General features: G+C 39.1%; 2 protein-coding genes across 3 annotated transcripts; both read left to right on the top strand.

Moving 5' to 3' along the window:
* The first annotated feature begins 587 nt into the window (after positions 1–587).
* On the top strand, positions 588–5,983 carry LOC118267572 (neurogenic locus protein delta). 2 transcript variants are annotated; one of them, XM_035581641.2, is made up of 6 exons: positions 588–858; positions 1,863–2,001; positions 2,979–3,137; positions 3,488–3,679; positions 4,030–4,221; positions 4,619–5,983. In XM_035581641.2, exons 1-6 carry the CDS (start codon positions 778–780, stop codon positions 4,882–4,884), a joined length of 1,029 nt encoding a protein of 342 aa, XP_035437534.1. In that variant the 5' UTR covers positions 588–777; the 3' UTR covers positions 4,885–5,983. The 2 variants fall into 2 exon arrangements, with proteins under 2 accessions (XP_035437534.1, XP_035437532.1); XM_035581639.2 differs by having other exon boundaries at positions 658–858; positions 1,845–2,001.
* Positions 5,984–9,693: 3,710 nt separating this feature from the next.
* LOC118267648 (mantle protein) lies at positions 9,694–17,385 on the top strand. Its single transcript, XM_035581756.2, has 2 exons — positions 9,694–9,819; positions 16,125–17,385. The coding sequence occupies exons 1-2, from the start codon at positions 9,796–9,798 to the stop codon at positions 17,322–17,324; spliced, it is 1,224 nt and encodes a 407-aa protein (XP_035437649.2). The 5' UTR covers positions 9,694–9,795; the 3' UTR covers positions 17,325–17,385.
* The last annotated feature ends 300 nt before the right edge of the window (positions 17,386–17,685 follow it).

Genomic DNA, 17,685 nt, shown 5'->3' with positions numbered 1-17,685 from the left:
TACTCTAATATATGTTTGGTTGCGCAGGGTTCCCTTTTGCACGAGGCTCGTAGTAAATGCTAGAACTCTGTTTTTAATTCTGTACTGGCTAAGCTAAAGGGTTGTAACTGTTAGCATTTCTTGGACTGGCGCCTGCACTGAATCTCGTAAGTCGTAACTCAATAAATTATGTAGAAATTTTATTGATCACACACAGGCCATGAGAGTAGCGGGTTTGTTTTATACAGTTTGTATGTGTTGCTGATAAATTCAGTATAGTTTTGAAATTATTCGTTCGACGATACGTAGTATGTTGCTAAAGTTGAGGTTTAGATAATATCTAATTTGGGCTAATACAGACTGATAACGTATAGGTACGAGTCCGAAGTTCTTCATAAAACCAAGCTTTGAAAGTAAGCTTGAATTACGACTTATTTCGAAATGATCTACCTAATTGCTAAGTAACAATCTCATTGATAAAATCGAAGTGAGAACTCCAAAACACCAAATATGAGAGAGAAACCCACACCAGTTACCAACGACTACTTAGAACCAGCCCTACAGAAACAGAAATCAAAACAAACACGAATCTAAAGTCAAGTCACATAAATAAACAGCTCCCACTTGAGTCAGCGCAGCGGTAGCGTTGGAACCACTTTCTTAAGCCTCACTTTTAATGGCCTCGTAAAAAGCGACCGCGGCGAAAGTAGCTGTCGCGAAGTTCAATAGCACGGTGTAACAGTACCGCGGACTCACTGCACCGCTCACCTGCAGTCTCGGCTCGTACATGGAGCGAAGATGTGGACTCTCCTAGTCGTTGTTACATGTTGTGTCACCACTGTGTTGCCGGCCAAACATCTGCCCAAATGGAAGAAGCAGGTATTTACTTGGATTATTGTTTGTATGTGATGTGATTATTTTTGCCGTTTGATTCTAGGATTGTTTTTATATTGATATTTTAGGATTGTCTGATAAGAAAAACATGAGGAGATGAGTGTAATCTAGAGCAATTTTTAGCCAGAGATTTAGCGGAGATATATTCCTAAAAATTTAGAACGACGTTGGACTTATGTCTTCGATTTATTAGATGTTTTGAAAGTGTAATATACTGTGGTACATTATTGTTTTCTCAAATATCTGAAAGTAATTTAATTAAAATTCTGATTGATCAGAGAGAAATAACACTTGATTAGTTAATTTAATAGATAACATAATGATATTTTTTTGAAATATAGATGGTTGTTTATTATTGAAGTAGTTCACAGAAGTAACACATGATTAAAATAAATAGTAAACAAGAGATGAGTAAATGTTTTCACCGGCGTTTTCCCGCGGCCTACTTTCGCATTGCTTTCTCGCGACTCATATTAGAAAGTTCCTGCGGTGAGTCAGCGAGATGCGTGCATCCTGGTGTTAGGATTGAAGGAGAGCCCATCGCTTTCTACCTACGGTACATCTACACGATCTACTAAATGAATCACGTTATCTAGACCATACCTACTGCATTCATCACTTAATTCCAAACTCTAATATTGTCTTGTCTGTTTACTATTCCTCTACTACTCTCTGATGATTTGTGACCGATGTATTAACACGTCTTCAATGGAATCATCTTGTAAATCATCACCCACCAATGTGTTTGTAAACTAAACTAAACTAACTTAAAGGTTTTCATCATACTCATTATTCATTTGTAAAGTGTTTATTTTCGTTGGAATACAAAATACTTCAATCACTCTGCATGCGAAAACTTTGCACCACTACTCTTTGTAACTCATTTTGTCAATAACAAACTTATGCACGTTTTGATCTATACTCTATACACTATCTTCTAACTAACATCTGTTTTGTCTACCTTCTGTAAGACGGTACGTATTCGGCAGGCGTGTGAGCTGCCGGCGGTGCAGAGCGAGCACAGCCACTACATCTGTGATGACAAAGGGGAGCCCAAGTGCCTGCCCGGGTGGCAAGGAGACCTCTGTGATGTGCCTATTTGCAAGAAAGGATGTGATCCTTTGCAAGGTTCGTATGGTTTTTATTAGAAATGATAAGATGTTTTATAAGTGAGACATGCTAAATTAATTATTATATTTTTCGGCTTACTCTCACGTAAGCAGTAGCAGCGCGATTCTCCGCGTCGTGTCTCGCGGAATGCTGCTCGTGAATATGAACCTCTAGCATGGTTTGAAACTAGTCGAGTTCCTTGTCAAATAATTACGTGAATAAGATGAAAAACATAATAATGATTTATAATGTCTCACAAGCACGTGTTGGGGCTTAACGCGGTAATGTCAGTAGAAGTACAAAAACAATAGCCGTTAAAAGTGTAAGTTCAAAAAGGTAGCCTTATTTTTAAATACCTTACCCATTTACATGTATTTTCATTCTATCTTCTAGATACAAACTAGACCTATTGAATAGACCAACAACAAAACTCACCATCCATTTGTACAAACACGCAAGTACCGCAACTCTCACACTTTCAATTGACATGATATTAACGAGACATCATTGAAACTGGCACGGTGACTAAACGTACCTTCCCTGAGAGTAACGGCTCGTCCCGTTTTATTCAGCTCATTAGCGATCCACGATTGTACCGCAAAACTTTTTGTGCACCGGCCCGCCATCTTGGCAACAGTTATTTGATAACCGCAGCGCCAGCGCTCCGAATGAATTTATTATCATCATTGAGCTTTAACACCATCGCGGATGAATTCAACGTTCCCGTTTCCGTTAATCTCGTTTTGAGTTCTAATGATATTTGTTTATATTAATAACAATTTGCAGAGCTGTTCTATCTAAGGTTTATTAATGTAACTTTAATTATAAATGTAGTATGTTATTCCTCCGTTCAACAAATTCGTTCGTAGTGAATTGGTATTTAAGCCTTTAACTGCCATCAGAAAACTGTTGAAGGCAAATCCTCCACTAACGTAGGTCACCGGTGACCTGCGTGGCAGTTAATGTGTTAATGAAATACTGTTTTCCACGACCAGGATACTGCAAGCGGCCGGGCGAGTGTCGCTGCAAGCTAGGCTTCTACGGCGACCGCTGCAACAAGTGCATCCCGCTGCCCGGCTGTCAGCACGGCTACTGCAACGAGTCCTTCGAGTGCATCTGCAAGGAGGGATGGGACGGATTGTTCTGCTCTGAACGTGAGTGAAGCGTAGTTTACATTACTTAGGAGGTAGGATACTATCGGTACAATAAGGTTTAAGTGAGAATGGCAATAATGGGAGTAACTACTAGACAAAGTCTAGTAGGACCATCACTAAAGCTGCTAAAGTTAAATGGATCTAATTTTTCTAAAAACTCATTAGCAGGTAATGGATTTATGAAGAAACATTCAATTTCTTTCACTTTTACTGTAGTTACCTATTAATTTTCCACATGAATGCTTAAACAACTAATTTATCAAGACTCAACACAACAGTCGCCAAAACATCAACGGATCTTTCTAGCTACTTTCCCTTATTATTTACATTATAAATATATGTTCGTGCAGCGATTTGTCGGTCGGACTGTCACGCGACCCGCGGGTTCTGCGAGGCGCCCGGGGAGTGCCGGTGCAAGCTGGGCTGGTCGGGCCCGACCTGCCGCTCCTGCCAGCAGCTGCCGGGCTGCCAACACGGCTACTGCGACAAGCCACTAGAGTGCAAGTGTTTGCCTGGATACACCGGGCTGCTGTGTCAGACTCGTGAGTATTGTCATCTTTCTAGAGTTTATGATAGCTATCACTTGAATAAGTACTTAAGGGGTCTTGAGTCAACTGTCGGTTACAGAAAAAATAGACATTTAAGTTAAATTTCGTTTCGAAATAACTATGTAGGAATGGAGTTCTTAATTAGTACTTACCATCACCGTCTTAGGGTAAGTCGTAATAAAGAAGCTTCGGAATACAAAAATTCTGTTACGTAAGCTCCATACGTATACGGATGGTATACATATTACTTACTATTTCTAATCACGACGAGATCTACACTTTCCAACACAAAACGTTACAAAAGCCTCATTATTTCTTTAATTAAATAAACTTATTATTTGCAGCTATCTGCGCCTCCGGGTGTCACGCCGAGCGCGGCTACTGCCGGCGCCCCGGCGAGTGCCGCTGCAAGGTGGGCTGGACCGGCCCGTTCTGCGGCGAGTGCCACCGCTACCCGGGCTGCGTGCACGGCACCTGCAACAAGCCCTGGGAGTGCCTGTGCGAGCCCGGCTGGGGAGGCATGCTTTGTGATGAAGGTAAGGCCTTACTCCTTTATTATATTAACCCAATTAATTTCTACAAGATAGTTTAACTGCCACACTCAGAGTCATTTAATGCTTACTTAAACTATTCTTCAGTAGCGATTTTGTATGGAAAACAATCGCTAAGGATTGGGTTAAGTAATTAAATGACTCTGAGTGCGCGAGTAAGACTTGATACAATCAGACTATAATAATGTACTTAAGAATTACTGTATCGAATCTTAAAAAGCGCATAAAGTCCGCATAAAATCTTGAATATATAATCGGAAAGGCAATCGAAATCGAGGAGTAGACGATAGACTCTTCAGACTTATCTGCGATATTGATTCCATAAAATACCAGAATTTTCTACTCACATTCCTAACCAAACATCAAATATCTTAATTCCCAGAACTGAACTACTGCGAGAAGAACCCAGACACATGCCAGAATGGTGGGAAATGCATATCTCTGGAGTCTGGCGATGGATTCTTCAAGTGTTACTGCCAGCCAGGCATCACGGGCAAGCGCTGTGAGATCGTGCCCGAAATCGAAACACCGGCCAATGCTACAGTGACTGAAGAAACCAGCTCGGAGAACCTGACCGTGGTGGGAGTTGAGACTTCTTCAGAAGTGGGGAGCACAGAGCCCAACAGTGGGGATAATGAGACTGAGTGATTAGTAGGGGATTAGCAGTCATATTGTAGGTTAGGTAGTACATTATTTATTTGGAGACAATTTAGTGGGTTCTCACACTCGCTAATTGTATTTGACGTTGACTGAGATTGTTCTTCCAATACAGTATTTATTATTCCTTAACATGTTTGAAAAAAAAATGGTGTCCGTATTGAAGTAAAACTACAGTAACGTAATAATGAATTATGTTTTAAACAAGTTGCTTGGTTTAAATGATGCTTGGACTATGTTCGTGTTTGGAAAACTATAGATAAATCATAGGCCTAGCGTGATTCACAAATCAGAGAGTATCTTCTCAGTAGTTCTCTTCATTACTGAAGGTCGTGTTTAGGCTGGTGCATGCGTCACTAGACGTATGACCATCCTCCAAGCGTCTCTGTCAGATAGTGTATTAGGCATAATATTATGTATTAGGTTAGTAGGTACCTACATCAACAGCTGGTGACAGGTGAAAAGTGTGAGTGAGTAATGAAAAATGTATTTTCCTGTCACCACGGGACACTATTATTATTAGCGTATATTCTGACTATAGTAATACTCAGCACGGTTGACGTGTTTTAGAATTTTCCAGACACGAACGTACAATTTACTGTTCTATTTATTTCTAGAAATAATTAATCTAGACTGACAACTGCTACGATTCAAATGGTATTTATGTCCTAGTCGACCGAGAGAATAGGACACTTCAAGTATGTGGTTGAATACCAGTAATGTAGGCATTATCATTAGAACTTGAGACGGGATATTTACCATGTTTATTTATGTCTATGAGTTTCCGATATTTCGGCACTGTTGCACGCGCCATGATCACGGATGAACTTCTAATGATAGTGTTAGTGACCATGTCTGTTTACAGACTTATAATGTAGGCATTATGACAAAAAGTCCATAAGTCGAGTTTTCTATTCTCTCGGTTGACTGTCGGTTAAATGTCATTTGGGTCATAGAACTAGATACTTATTATAGAGGCATGGAAATGTGTATTCATGTAATTGGAAATGTGTGTATTTATTAATTGTGTATTTGATGTATGACTGTTTAATAGATTTAAGTTATTTATTTTGAAAATAAAACCATTAAACATTTACTACGTATGACTTTATTGTGAATTCGATACCCTTTTACTGGCAATCGTAGTGTGCACCACGAGAAATGCACCAAATTTTTAAAGACAACGATTTTGCAACTCTTCTAGTGATGCGGGTGACCACTGACCATAGACGGCGCTTGCTACAACTCGTTGCTTGCTCTTGAAACCAATTTCAATGTCAATCCCATTCGTAGCTGTTAAAATAACACTTAGATTACGGAATATAAAGTAAAAAATCAAATAACTCAATACTGTTTACATCATTCAATATCCACGCAATACGGATGCAATGGGCGCTAGTATTGCAACTCAAGAGTACGAAATTTCACAATATCAATATCGATCGATCGATCGGAATCGGGTTCAAGACTAAGCATCCTAATGATTGTATGTCCATATCCCATGAAAAATTAAGCTGTATTTTTTGTTTTATGGTATAAGCCGGTAAACGAGCAGATGCATCACCTGATGGTAAGCAATCGTCGCCGCCCATGGACACTTGAAACACCAGAAGCGTTACAAGTGCGTTGCCGGGTTTTTGAGGGTTAGGAATTAAAGGGTTGTTGGGGAATCGGGGATTGGGAATTGGGCCTCCGGTAATGGTTGTTTCACGTCGGTTTTTTTGTGAGGCCGTGGTACAATTCTAGTCAAGCCGGCCCGTTCATGCCGCCGAAGTATGGCTCTCCCACACTTAAATGTACTCCCACACTTATGGTATATATTACATTACACTTTTTGTAATGTAATGGACACTACCCGTGTTACACACATCCTATAACATTCCAAAACGTAATAAATAACATTAATTCCTAATGAATTATTCAAATAATTAGTACCTACACTTTGACTGAACTGAGGTTTTACTGATTTCATTAACTCATGTAGGTTTAGATAACCTGATTACAAATTTAAATTGATCTCAATCACCAAATTGGAGAGTCCACGCCCTTCTTGAGAAGTGGATAGCATCCGTTTGGGGCATTCCTTTAACGACTAGACTACTTCATATTTATGAAGGAATATGTCTAGTTTTAGATACCTAAGAATTTAAGTCAATACCTATACCAGATGTTTTATTAATTTAATTAGATAGATAATTTTTTTAGGGGGAAAATCATCTAATAGCTTCTCACGCCTTGGGTGAAGCGTGAGGGAGGGTCAGACTCGACTCTTACTGACTAAAACCACTCCGTTCCTACACCTGCTTTTCGGACCAGAGCCCAGTTAACCCGCTAGCTCGGGATAATTAAATTTATCTAATTATCCACTACCTACTTGCAACTGAGATGGAAACAAGCTTGCAGCACACCTGTCTAGAGTTACGTTTTTTTATAGATGACGATTTCTTCAAAATGCTCCTAGCTTTTTGGGAATAAAAGACTAGGGACTGTGGGATTTTTACCTCACTAAAACCACCCCGGTGGCCACCTTCAATCTGGAAGGGGCATCGTATCCACTTAGTAGACCTGCTCCGAAGCCGTCAATTTGTAACACCAGAGATAGCATAGGGAAGCCCATTGCTACACCTATTATTATACTGGGAACAATTCTATCCTGCGCATTATTAGTGACTAATTTTCGAAATCCCGAAAAAAATCCAATTAATCTTCCGACAAGAAAATACAGAGTAGGTATCTACTTAGGTACGTGTATCAATGATAACGATAGATCCAGAGCAATTATTGTTCCGTGGGTATGTGGAGCAATATTGTAGTTATTTCTTAAGTTATTTTAGTACATAGTTAGACGACAATTAGCGGTGCAACGGATCGAAACAAGACTACATCTATTTTCAGTACAGTACTCACATATTAATTTGTTAACTAGCTGACTTGACTACCTTGGTACTGACTCAAATATTTTTCTTACCTTCTAAACCTTCCTTAAACCTCCACAAATAATTCAAGACCAAAATTTGCCAAATTGGTCCAGTAGTTTTCGTATGAACAGCAATTCATTTTTATACTTACTACATATCATACAGATTTTATACATATAGATTTTGACAATTTCCAAGTTCGCTATGTGGTCGCGTCTTTCTTGATTTTAATAAAATCAAATTAGCTGGTTAGCTCATGGTAGGTTTTTCATTGCTAGGAAAATAGAAATACGCAACAACGCAGCAACAGTAGTTGGTCTATAGGTATATTTATCTCCCAAAAACAATAAAATGGTAGTTTGTTCATATGTCAGGGTGTTCCTGATTTTCTAATTTTAAATATCAAAGTTATTTTGATTAAAGCAGGGATTTTTAATCAATATCTTTACCACTGAGAATATTAGTTCCGTCACAGAACTAACTTAATATAATTTCGTTTCAAAACTTAAAACCATTTTGCAAAATGCGTCTAGCGGTCGGCTGTGAGTAGGAATTCGCGTGCGATTTAATTTTTGTGTAAAAACGCGCGCAATGCTACGGATGCCTAGGTAGGACCACCGGCCGGCACGCCTTTAGGTCACGTAAGACATGATCTAGTACATATTTGTCGTACGAGAAACTAGACTTAGAACATAGGTGCTTTTTTCAACGCACTTATGGCTCATCTGAGTTACCATGGGCGACGCCGATTGCTTACCATCAGGTTATCCCTCTGCTCGTTTGCCCGTATCCCATAAACAACCGGAGCTGCGGACTGCCTAACGGGTTACCAGGGCTTCGGCTCGAAAAGCAGGAGTAGGAACGGGGTGGTTTTTAGTTAGTAAGAGTCTGACACTCCCTCTCACCTCGTCCAAGGCGGGAGAAGACATTGGATAAAAAACCCATAAATAAACAAACAGTAAAGATTACATTAAATCATAATTCAAGTTCCGCTACATTGACCCCTGTAATAGAACAGCAATACATGTTAGACGCATTAGGTGTTCCATTAATCAATTCGCTTCCGATTGCCACAAAAATTACATAAGTATTTGCGTACAATATACATTTTTATCAATGCTATATGTAGAGAGGATAGAAAATCTAGTAATATTTCTATACTAACTACTTTTTTATGGAACAAGCCGGTAAATGACCAGACGGATCACCCGATGGTAAGCAATCGCCGCCGCCCATGGACACTTGCAGGCGGTTTTACCCGTTGCTCGGGTCCTATTGATTGCACCGTGATGTTTTCTAGCTCATGTCACTCTCCATCTCTTCAACTATCTCCACTTAAAAAAATCATAATTCATTGCTTCTTTATGTCATGAAAGACGGACAAATAAGCAATTTGTTCCTTCCTCGATACATGGACTATCTAACACAAAAATAATTATTCAAATCGGTTCAGTGATTTAGGCGTAAAGAAGAGACAGAGACGTGAATGATCAGCCCCTTTTGGTCATAACGTGATGTTTCACAGCCTATAACCTTCCTCGATAAATGTACTATCCAACATAATAAGAATTATTCAAATCGGAGCAGTAGTTTCGGAGATTAGCGTGTTAAAAAAAAAACAAACGACCTTTTCAGCTTTTATATTAAAGTAACATATAGATTTCAACTTATACAGAATATACCTTCTTATTTATCCTTTGTGATGAGGATGTTATAAGTTAATAGAGTGATGTTATTCTATGTTCTTTAACTAAATCTTATAGGTAGGTACCATATGCACTAGTAAACCTGATAAATGTATCAAGTAGTTGCAATAGAGCAGTTTTGGTCTTACAGGAGTTGCGCACGCGTCTATATAAGTTGCGATGCCGGCTGTGTACGCGCAGACCGTTGGCGCACTCTATCTAATAGTCGCTGAAAGTAATGTGATACAGTGATCTCGGATTTATTTTTTATAATATCAAGTAAATATATCAAATTGGACATGTCACCGATATTTGTTTTGATGGTAAGTTCCTTGGTACGTTACTTAGTTTACCTTTATTATTAGTACATCGGCGTGGTACAAGATGACTCAAAATAGTCATAAGACAAATAAAGTTTTTTTTATTTATTTATCGTATGGTACGCCACAGATAACCAAAAATCAATAAATTAATAATGGACACTAAAATTAATAAATCACAGATCGCAACGTTCTTAATTGATATCATAGTAAGTATTTGGTTAAAATACATATCTATATATTAATACGTGATGCAAAAACTTTGGACCGCTTTTTACGAAAATTGCGCGGACGTAGGAGCATAAAATTTGGTACACTTATTGTTTATGTGTAGGAGAAGTGCATAGCGCTAATATTTTTCAAAAATAATGTTTATAAAGTACATTAAATCAATAAATAAAACATTACACACACATGCATAGTATCTGATCGTATTTGACAAAACGTCAAATCGATAGACATTGCGATGATATTCTCACGTCTCATATGAATAGAGTTTTATAAAAGAGTTTGTTTAAGTTTGAGTTAAATAAAAATTATCCTTGAACGTATTTTAAGTGGTATTGTAAATTAAATCGTATATGGTCGAATTTCGATCACTAGGCGACCACTAGTATTGATAAATGGTCAATAATGGTGAGCGTAGATATGATACAGGGTGTAAACGGAACGCTCCTAAACACTGCAAAACAGGTGACAAGAGCTTTATAAAAAAAAGGAATTCAATATTTATTTAATGTAATAATATTTGTAATCAATTGCTTAAGGCTGATGTTGTATGAATAACATGAAAACAAAAAGGATTAAAATTATAAAAACAAAAAAGAGAGGTAGCGTTATTCGGGAGCGTTCCGTTAACCTCCTGTATCATTCAAAAAAGCCACCACACACGCTCCAAACTTGAAAAAAGAAATCATCCAAGTCCGTAAAAAGAATTATTTTATGCACCACATAAACTACATTATACCTTTTGAGACGATACATCAATATACCTATAAGTAGATTTACCTCTACGCTCAATATATAAGTAGATTTACCTCGATGTACCTCTTTTAAAAAGCATCTCAATAATACCTAAAACATTAACTTATACCTAGTTTTTGTTTCATAAAACTACGTTTAAAAACAGTCGTCAATTCTGCTTATTTTCTTTTTAATCTAAAACCTACTTAAGAGTAATTTTCTGGAAATCGGTCTAGCCAATCGCGAGTCATGAAACATACACACGCACACATTAAACTAAGAAACGCTTTACTTTTTTTGGAGTATGTTAAAAATGTCGTTCTAACACCACAAAAAAAAAGAAGAAATTAATTCAACACGACAAGATCCAGTAAGGATCATAGTTACTTAATTATGCATGTATGGCCCGGTGTGGTTTACTTCTATGCGTATGCGCATGTTACTTAACATCCTTTAGTCAGATCGTCTTACATGGGACATGTTCATTCGGGTTGGCGTTTCCGTCAGCTTCTGAGGTGGTCCTTCGAAAGGTGGTCACTGAACCACTAATGGTGCCTAGCGCCATATTCTGAGGACATTGCATCAGATTTTGTCAGGCTGATGTAAATTGAGTTGAGATTTTCAAATAATTTCGTGTCTGTTTGTAAATGTTAAACTTCAATTTTTGGTTTTGATTCGCATGGTTCATTGTTTTTGATTTAACTATTTTATTGTGATGTCTTTTTGTGCTTTTTTTCTTCTTTAAATTTTATCATTCTTTATTTCGTATGTGTTAATGTAATTGGTATTAAACCGAGTTAACATAATAATAATAAATAAATAAATTAATTAATGGTAAGATGCGTTGTTCTGTTACTTTATTACTTTCTTAAATTTGAAATAATTTAGATTTTGGTCTTAAATAAAATATTTTTAAGCTGAAATTTTGTAGTCTAGTTGCATTCAAATAGTTTTTAATTTTGTATTTTCTGATGTTACGAACGATTCTGGTAGCTTGCCCTCAGGATGATAAATCTCGTTTGCCGTTTCTCATAAAAAATCTCAACTTATCTATTAGTGTGTTCAGTTCACCATTATATCACGATGCAGGAAAAGATAAAGATCGATATAGACATCACAGGTTACATGCCAATGATTAATTAGAAGCAACGATTGATGAATACATAGTGTACGCACTATCGGTTACGTCCAAATGAACTGCACGGTACATCAGGCGGGCTCATACGCTTTTTGTACGCTACTGAACGTAACTGCGGTTACTGAAGTGAAGTAAGAATTGTTTAATTCCTATCCATTATTGTTTGTACGTAATATGAAGGTGTAATGTAGGTAAATGTTCTTGCATATTAACTAATTACAACGCAACGTCACGCCTTTTATCCCCGAGGGGACGTAATGCCACTGTACAATGTACGCCCACTTTTCATCATTTGTGTTATAAGTCCCATGTAATAGGGGTGAGTCTATTGCCATATACTGGACACAATTCCAGACTCCGTGCTACCACTGAGAAATTTTCGAAAAACCGAAAAAAGCCCAGTAATACTTTGCCCGACCCGGGAATCGAACCCGAGACCCCTTGTTCGGCAGTAGCACTTGTGACCACTCGACCAACAGGGCAGTCAACGTATATTAGTATTAACTAATTAAATAGGTATTATGTGTTAGTTAGGTACTTTGTTGTTCTCTCACGTTGCGACGCAGTATTTTTATGGTATGAGTTTTGTGTTAGGAGGCTGGACAGTTGTATTATTAGTAGACTGCATTCTTTTGCCTCGTTGGTCGACTGGTCGTAAGTGCAACTGCCACGGTAAGGGGTCTCGGGTTCGATTCCCGAGTCGGGTAAAGTATTGCTGGGCTTTTTGGCTTTTCGTTTTTTTTTGTGGTAGCACGGAGTTTGGAACTGTGCCCAGTATGTGGCAATAGGCTCACCTTCTATTACGTGGGAATTATACGGTAACACAAATGGTATGTTGTAATTGTACAGTGGCATTAAGTGCCGTAATGTGCACTTCTGTCTATCCCGTCGGGATAAAAGGCGTGACGATACATCAGTTATTTTTTAACTACACGCTTGAAATTCTTCTGATTGCTTCTGCTGCCCCAGTTGAGGTGAGAGGGAGTTTCAGACTCTTACTGACTAAAATCCACCCCGTTCCTACTCCTTCTCTTCGAGCTGAAGCACCGGTAACCCGCAGCTCCGTATCGGGGATCAGCCCTACTGGGCCCCATCGTTACTGCTAGATTAACATATTAATTTAAGACTTCAATCAAAACTAAATGGGAGTAGAGTGTTGCGAAATGTTCGGCCCACTTCATTTCGTGGTAAATGTAGCATATTATTTAGTCCTTAGATCCGGTGTTGGGCAAGTCTGATGCAAATCTATTTGGTACACTTAAGGACTTAAGTATTTTAAGTTGTCACTTATAAGTCGTTTACTTAAATTGCCAAATTTAATTCTGCTCCTAAGGAATATAGCGAGAAGATATTTATGAATCAAATAAAGAATAAGTATTCTTATAAAAACATCAGAACAATGTGATTTCAAAACGTGTATTGATTATTATTACAACATTTATTTATTTAATACATTATGGTAAAAGGCTCCCCTCTATTACATGGGACTATAACACAAATAGTTACGTTTCAGTGGCATTACGTGCCGTAGTGTGCCACCTCTGCTTACCCCTTCGGGGATAAAAAGGCGAGACGTTATGCCAATTTATGTACTAGCTTCTGCCAGCGGCTTCACTGGCGATTCCGTCAGATAGGAACTAATCTTTATGTTATTCCATAATCTACCCCTGTTCCAAATTTCATCTTGATCCCTTCAGTCGTTTTGACGTGATGGCGTAACAAACAAACATACAAACTTTCCCATTCATAATACTTATTAAGTAGGATTTATCATTATACTTACATCTATCATTAGGTACAGGTTCATAAGAGTTGCTATTAGATTAAAATAAAAATTACAATTATGTGCCTACTCTGTGAATCAGCTGAGCCAATGCAACAGTGATTATAAATCTAGACCAAGCCTGGAAGTAGCTCATATATTATGCCATGTTTGACCTTACACTCACCTTGACCTCAGCGCTAGGTTGGCACCTGGCGAATTGTAGTGCAGATAGATATGTGTAGGCACCTACTACATTAGGTTAGTCTTTATGTAAGTTAAATTAGATTATAGTTTTTATAATATTATTTTGAGCGTCGTGAGACGTGAAACAACGCTTGCGTTGTGTTTCGTTGTGTGAGTGAGGTTACCGGAGGCCCAATTACCCCTATCCCCAATCTTCCCAATCCCCGATTTCCCAACAACCTTGAAACACCAGAGGTGTTACAAGTGCCTATAGGCGGCGGCGATTGCTTACCATCGGGTGATCCATCTGCTGCTGCTGAAAAAAAAAATAGTTGCGATAGTATGTCGCCATTGATTTACCTATAATAAAACCCTAAGTGTGATCTCCAATCAGCCTGCCAAGATATGAGATTATGGCAATCCTTCTTTTGTAGAGGAGACTTATGACTATGAGTCTCCTCACTGATGGACTCAATAGATTGCTACGGGCTAGTTTTAGAAGTTCTGAATACACGAAATTAAACTTTAGCACATTGTATTAGAAGCTAACATTTTTAAATCTAATCGTAATAAATGTCTCTTAAACAAACCGCTTTCGGTTTAGTTACTCGTACGTACGCAGTTATAACATTAGCCTAAATGTTATATGTATCTATGATCAGAATTAAGTTGTCAAAGCATAGGCTGTTGCAGGCGCCAGTGAAACTAGTTTAGACTGCGACGTTCCCTGCAGAATTAAGTTTGGAAATAAAAATGTTCGGTATTGTAATATCGTTTTCTGGTAACGTCACTATTCTTAATGCATCATCAGGAAATTACATTGGTATTCTTATTCTAAGAAATATTTTTTTTTATATTGATATCACACTAATATTATAAATGTTTGTTTGGATGTTTGTCCGCCAATTACGCTGAAGCTACTGAACAGATGAAATTTGGTATATCCGAAAAGGAAAATCCCCCGACCAGGCGTGGTGATGAGCATACAATATAAGCCTTCGACCAGGAGCCTTAGGCAGTGTAAGAGCGACGGAGCTATGTAGGTTGTATAGCTCCATTCCTCTTGCACTGTTCAATGATCGACCATTCTGACACAATTGTAATAACAGACTAAGGCCCCAGGCGTGGTGATAATGCCTGGCGGGCTACTATATCACCAAAAATTATAAACAAACAGACTAGCTTTAGTTTAAGTACTAATACAAAGTACTATAGGGTCAGAGCAATCACCTGCTAGGTTCCGTGAGCTGCGGCCCGCTCGCCTCGCTCCCGTTCATATTGCGCATGTGCAGAACTGGCACAAAACTGACACATGTCCTATACTTGTTATATTATTTACTTGTATGATACATGAAGTTACTTTAGATACTTAGTATTACTTGTTGATATAGGGATTTTGAAATCTCATTTCTTTTGAGTTTATCACAAATTCTAATAGAGCGAGATCCCAGAGCTGTCAGACATATATTTTTACAAGCATTTAACCTTCGGCTTACAGTAGTCTTGTATATACTTTTTAATGCCTTAAAAGCTTGCCGACGCAGGTACCAGGTTAACTAAAAATTAGACTCACTTAACTTACATTTTTATGTCTGATTTTTATATATGTTTTGTAGAATATTACTCTGAAATCATATTAAAAAAATCAGACATTTTCCATGGACCAAAACTTTTATCAGACGCTTTAAAGCTCTAAAAAATAGTGCGCCTTACAAAATTGTAATAGCAATATATGTGAGGTTGGAGAGAAATATCTTTTCGGCAAAGCCAGCCGTAATCACGTGCGTGCAAATTATCTGGTAAAACTATGATGATTTGTACTACTGTTTTGCATTACAGGGGCACCATATATTGCTATTACAATTTTGTAAGGCGCACTATTTTTTAGAGCTTTAAGCCGTCTGATAAAAGTTTTGGTCCATGGAAAGTGTCTGATTTTTTTAATATGATTTCAAAGTAATTATATTCTACAAAACATATATAAAAATCAGACATAAAAATTTACGTTAAGTGAGTTAATTTTTAGTTACCCTCACCTGGTACCTCTTCACTAAGCTACAAACATTCAGGCATTAAAAAGTACATAAAAGACTACTGTAAGCCGAAGGTTAAATGCTTGTAAAAATAAGATATGTCTGACAGCTCTGGGATCTCGGACCATAATCTTAATTAGATAATAATATTTTGTCCCTATCTTTAATATAAGCTATTATAGGTGTTGTCTATTCTCCCCTAATGGTCCTATGTCGTTTATTCCAGGTGCTGCTCTCAGCAAGCAGTTTGTCAACATCAAAAGAAGTATCTGAAAAGTCCAAAGTATCCAAACTTCTTGCCACTGAAGGAATCAAGAATGAGGCCATTTCTGACAAGGGCGTGAAGAGACACATCCCATCGTATGGAGGCGGCCACTCCATCGGATTCTCGTCACCAGGAATTAGTCTGGGACACTCGATCGGATACTCCGGAGGCGGTATTGGAATATCTTCTGGAGGTTTTGGCGGTGGGATCGGTGGAATTAGTCTAGGGGGTGGTCTAGGAGGTGGCCTGGGAGGTGGTCTGGGAGGTGGTCTGGGAGGAGGATTCGCTGCAGGACCGGCTGTCGCAACTGTCGCGGCTCCCGCAGTGTCTACCATCGCAGCAGCACCGGTAGCGGTCGCCGCAGCTGCGCCCGTGGCCGTAGCTCCAGCAGTACAAACATCAGTGAACATAGAGCCCAACCCTGTGATCCTTCGCCAGGAGGTACCGCGCTACATCACCAGGACCATCACCCGCGACGTGCAGGTGCCCGTGCAGGTCCCCGTGCCGGTCCCTGTGGACCGTCAAGTGCCTGTCCCCGTGAGAGTTCCCGTACCCGTGACTGTGGACAGACCTGTACCTTATCCAGTCGTGCAGAAAGTCCCCGTGGAGGTTACAAGGCAGGTGCCTGTGTACTACGAGAGGAAAGTGCCATACCCTGTGAAGGTTCCCGTGAATGTGCCTGTTCCATACCCTGTGACTGTCGAAAAGCAAGTGCCAGTAGACAGGCCGGTGTACGTGGACCGTCAGGTGCCAGTGCCACACCCTGTGTACGTAGACCGACCCGTGCCAGTTCAGGTACCCGTGCAGGTAGACAGACCGGTGCCTGTCCCCCAGCCTGTGGTAGTAGACAGACCGGTACCAGTGCCACAACCCGTCGTAGTTGAGAGGAGAGTCCCCGTACCAGCAGTGGCTGCTGTCCAAGCTGTATCTGCAGTTCCAGTAGCATCGTCTCTATCTTCTGTGGCTCTGGGTGCTGGTTCTGTCGGTCTTGGTGGGATTTCGGGTGGTATCAGCATTGCCGGTGGTATTCCAATTTCTGGAGGTTATGGTGGCGGATATGGCGGCGGATATGGCGGTGGCTACGGTATCTCGTCAGGCTATGGAAGCTATGGAGGAGGTTTCTCCAAGACAATTTCGTACAACAGCATTGGTCACCACTAATATGTTATAATCAGGTGTATTCAGTGCATTATATCTTTGTAATTAAAGTTATTTTACCAGTCTCTTGTGTTGTTCTTTAAGCCAATACCTAATTATGTAAAAAAATTAAAGAAATTAGTACTGGGGCTTCTTTGGGGAATCTTTTTGATTACATACATGTAAAGTTGTGAATACAGGTGGCTGCTTGTCGTTCTACGTGGAGGCCTTAAGGGGAGGTTTATGTTCTACAGTGGAAGTCTTCCGACTGATGATGATTATGATGATTATGATATAGAGAATTATGACAAAGATATATATGACAGAGATACAGATATTGTTTTACATACATTTAATAGAAAACATCACAAAATCTTTATTTGGA

This window comes from Spodoptera frugiperda, chromosome 6 (assembly GCF_023101765.2).
Source record: "Spodoptera frugiperda isolate SF20-4 chromosome 6, AGI-APGP_CSIRO_Sfru_2.0, whole genome shotgun sequence".
Lineage (NCBI taxonomy): Eukaryota > Metazoa > Arthropoda > Insecta > Lepidoptera > Noctuidae > Spodoptera > Spodoptera frugiperda.
This window is presented reverse-complemented; position numbering and strand designations above follow the sequence as displayed.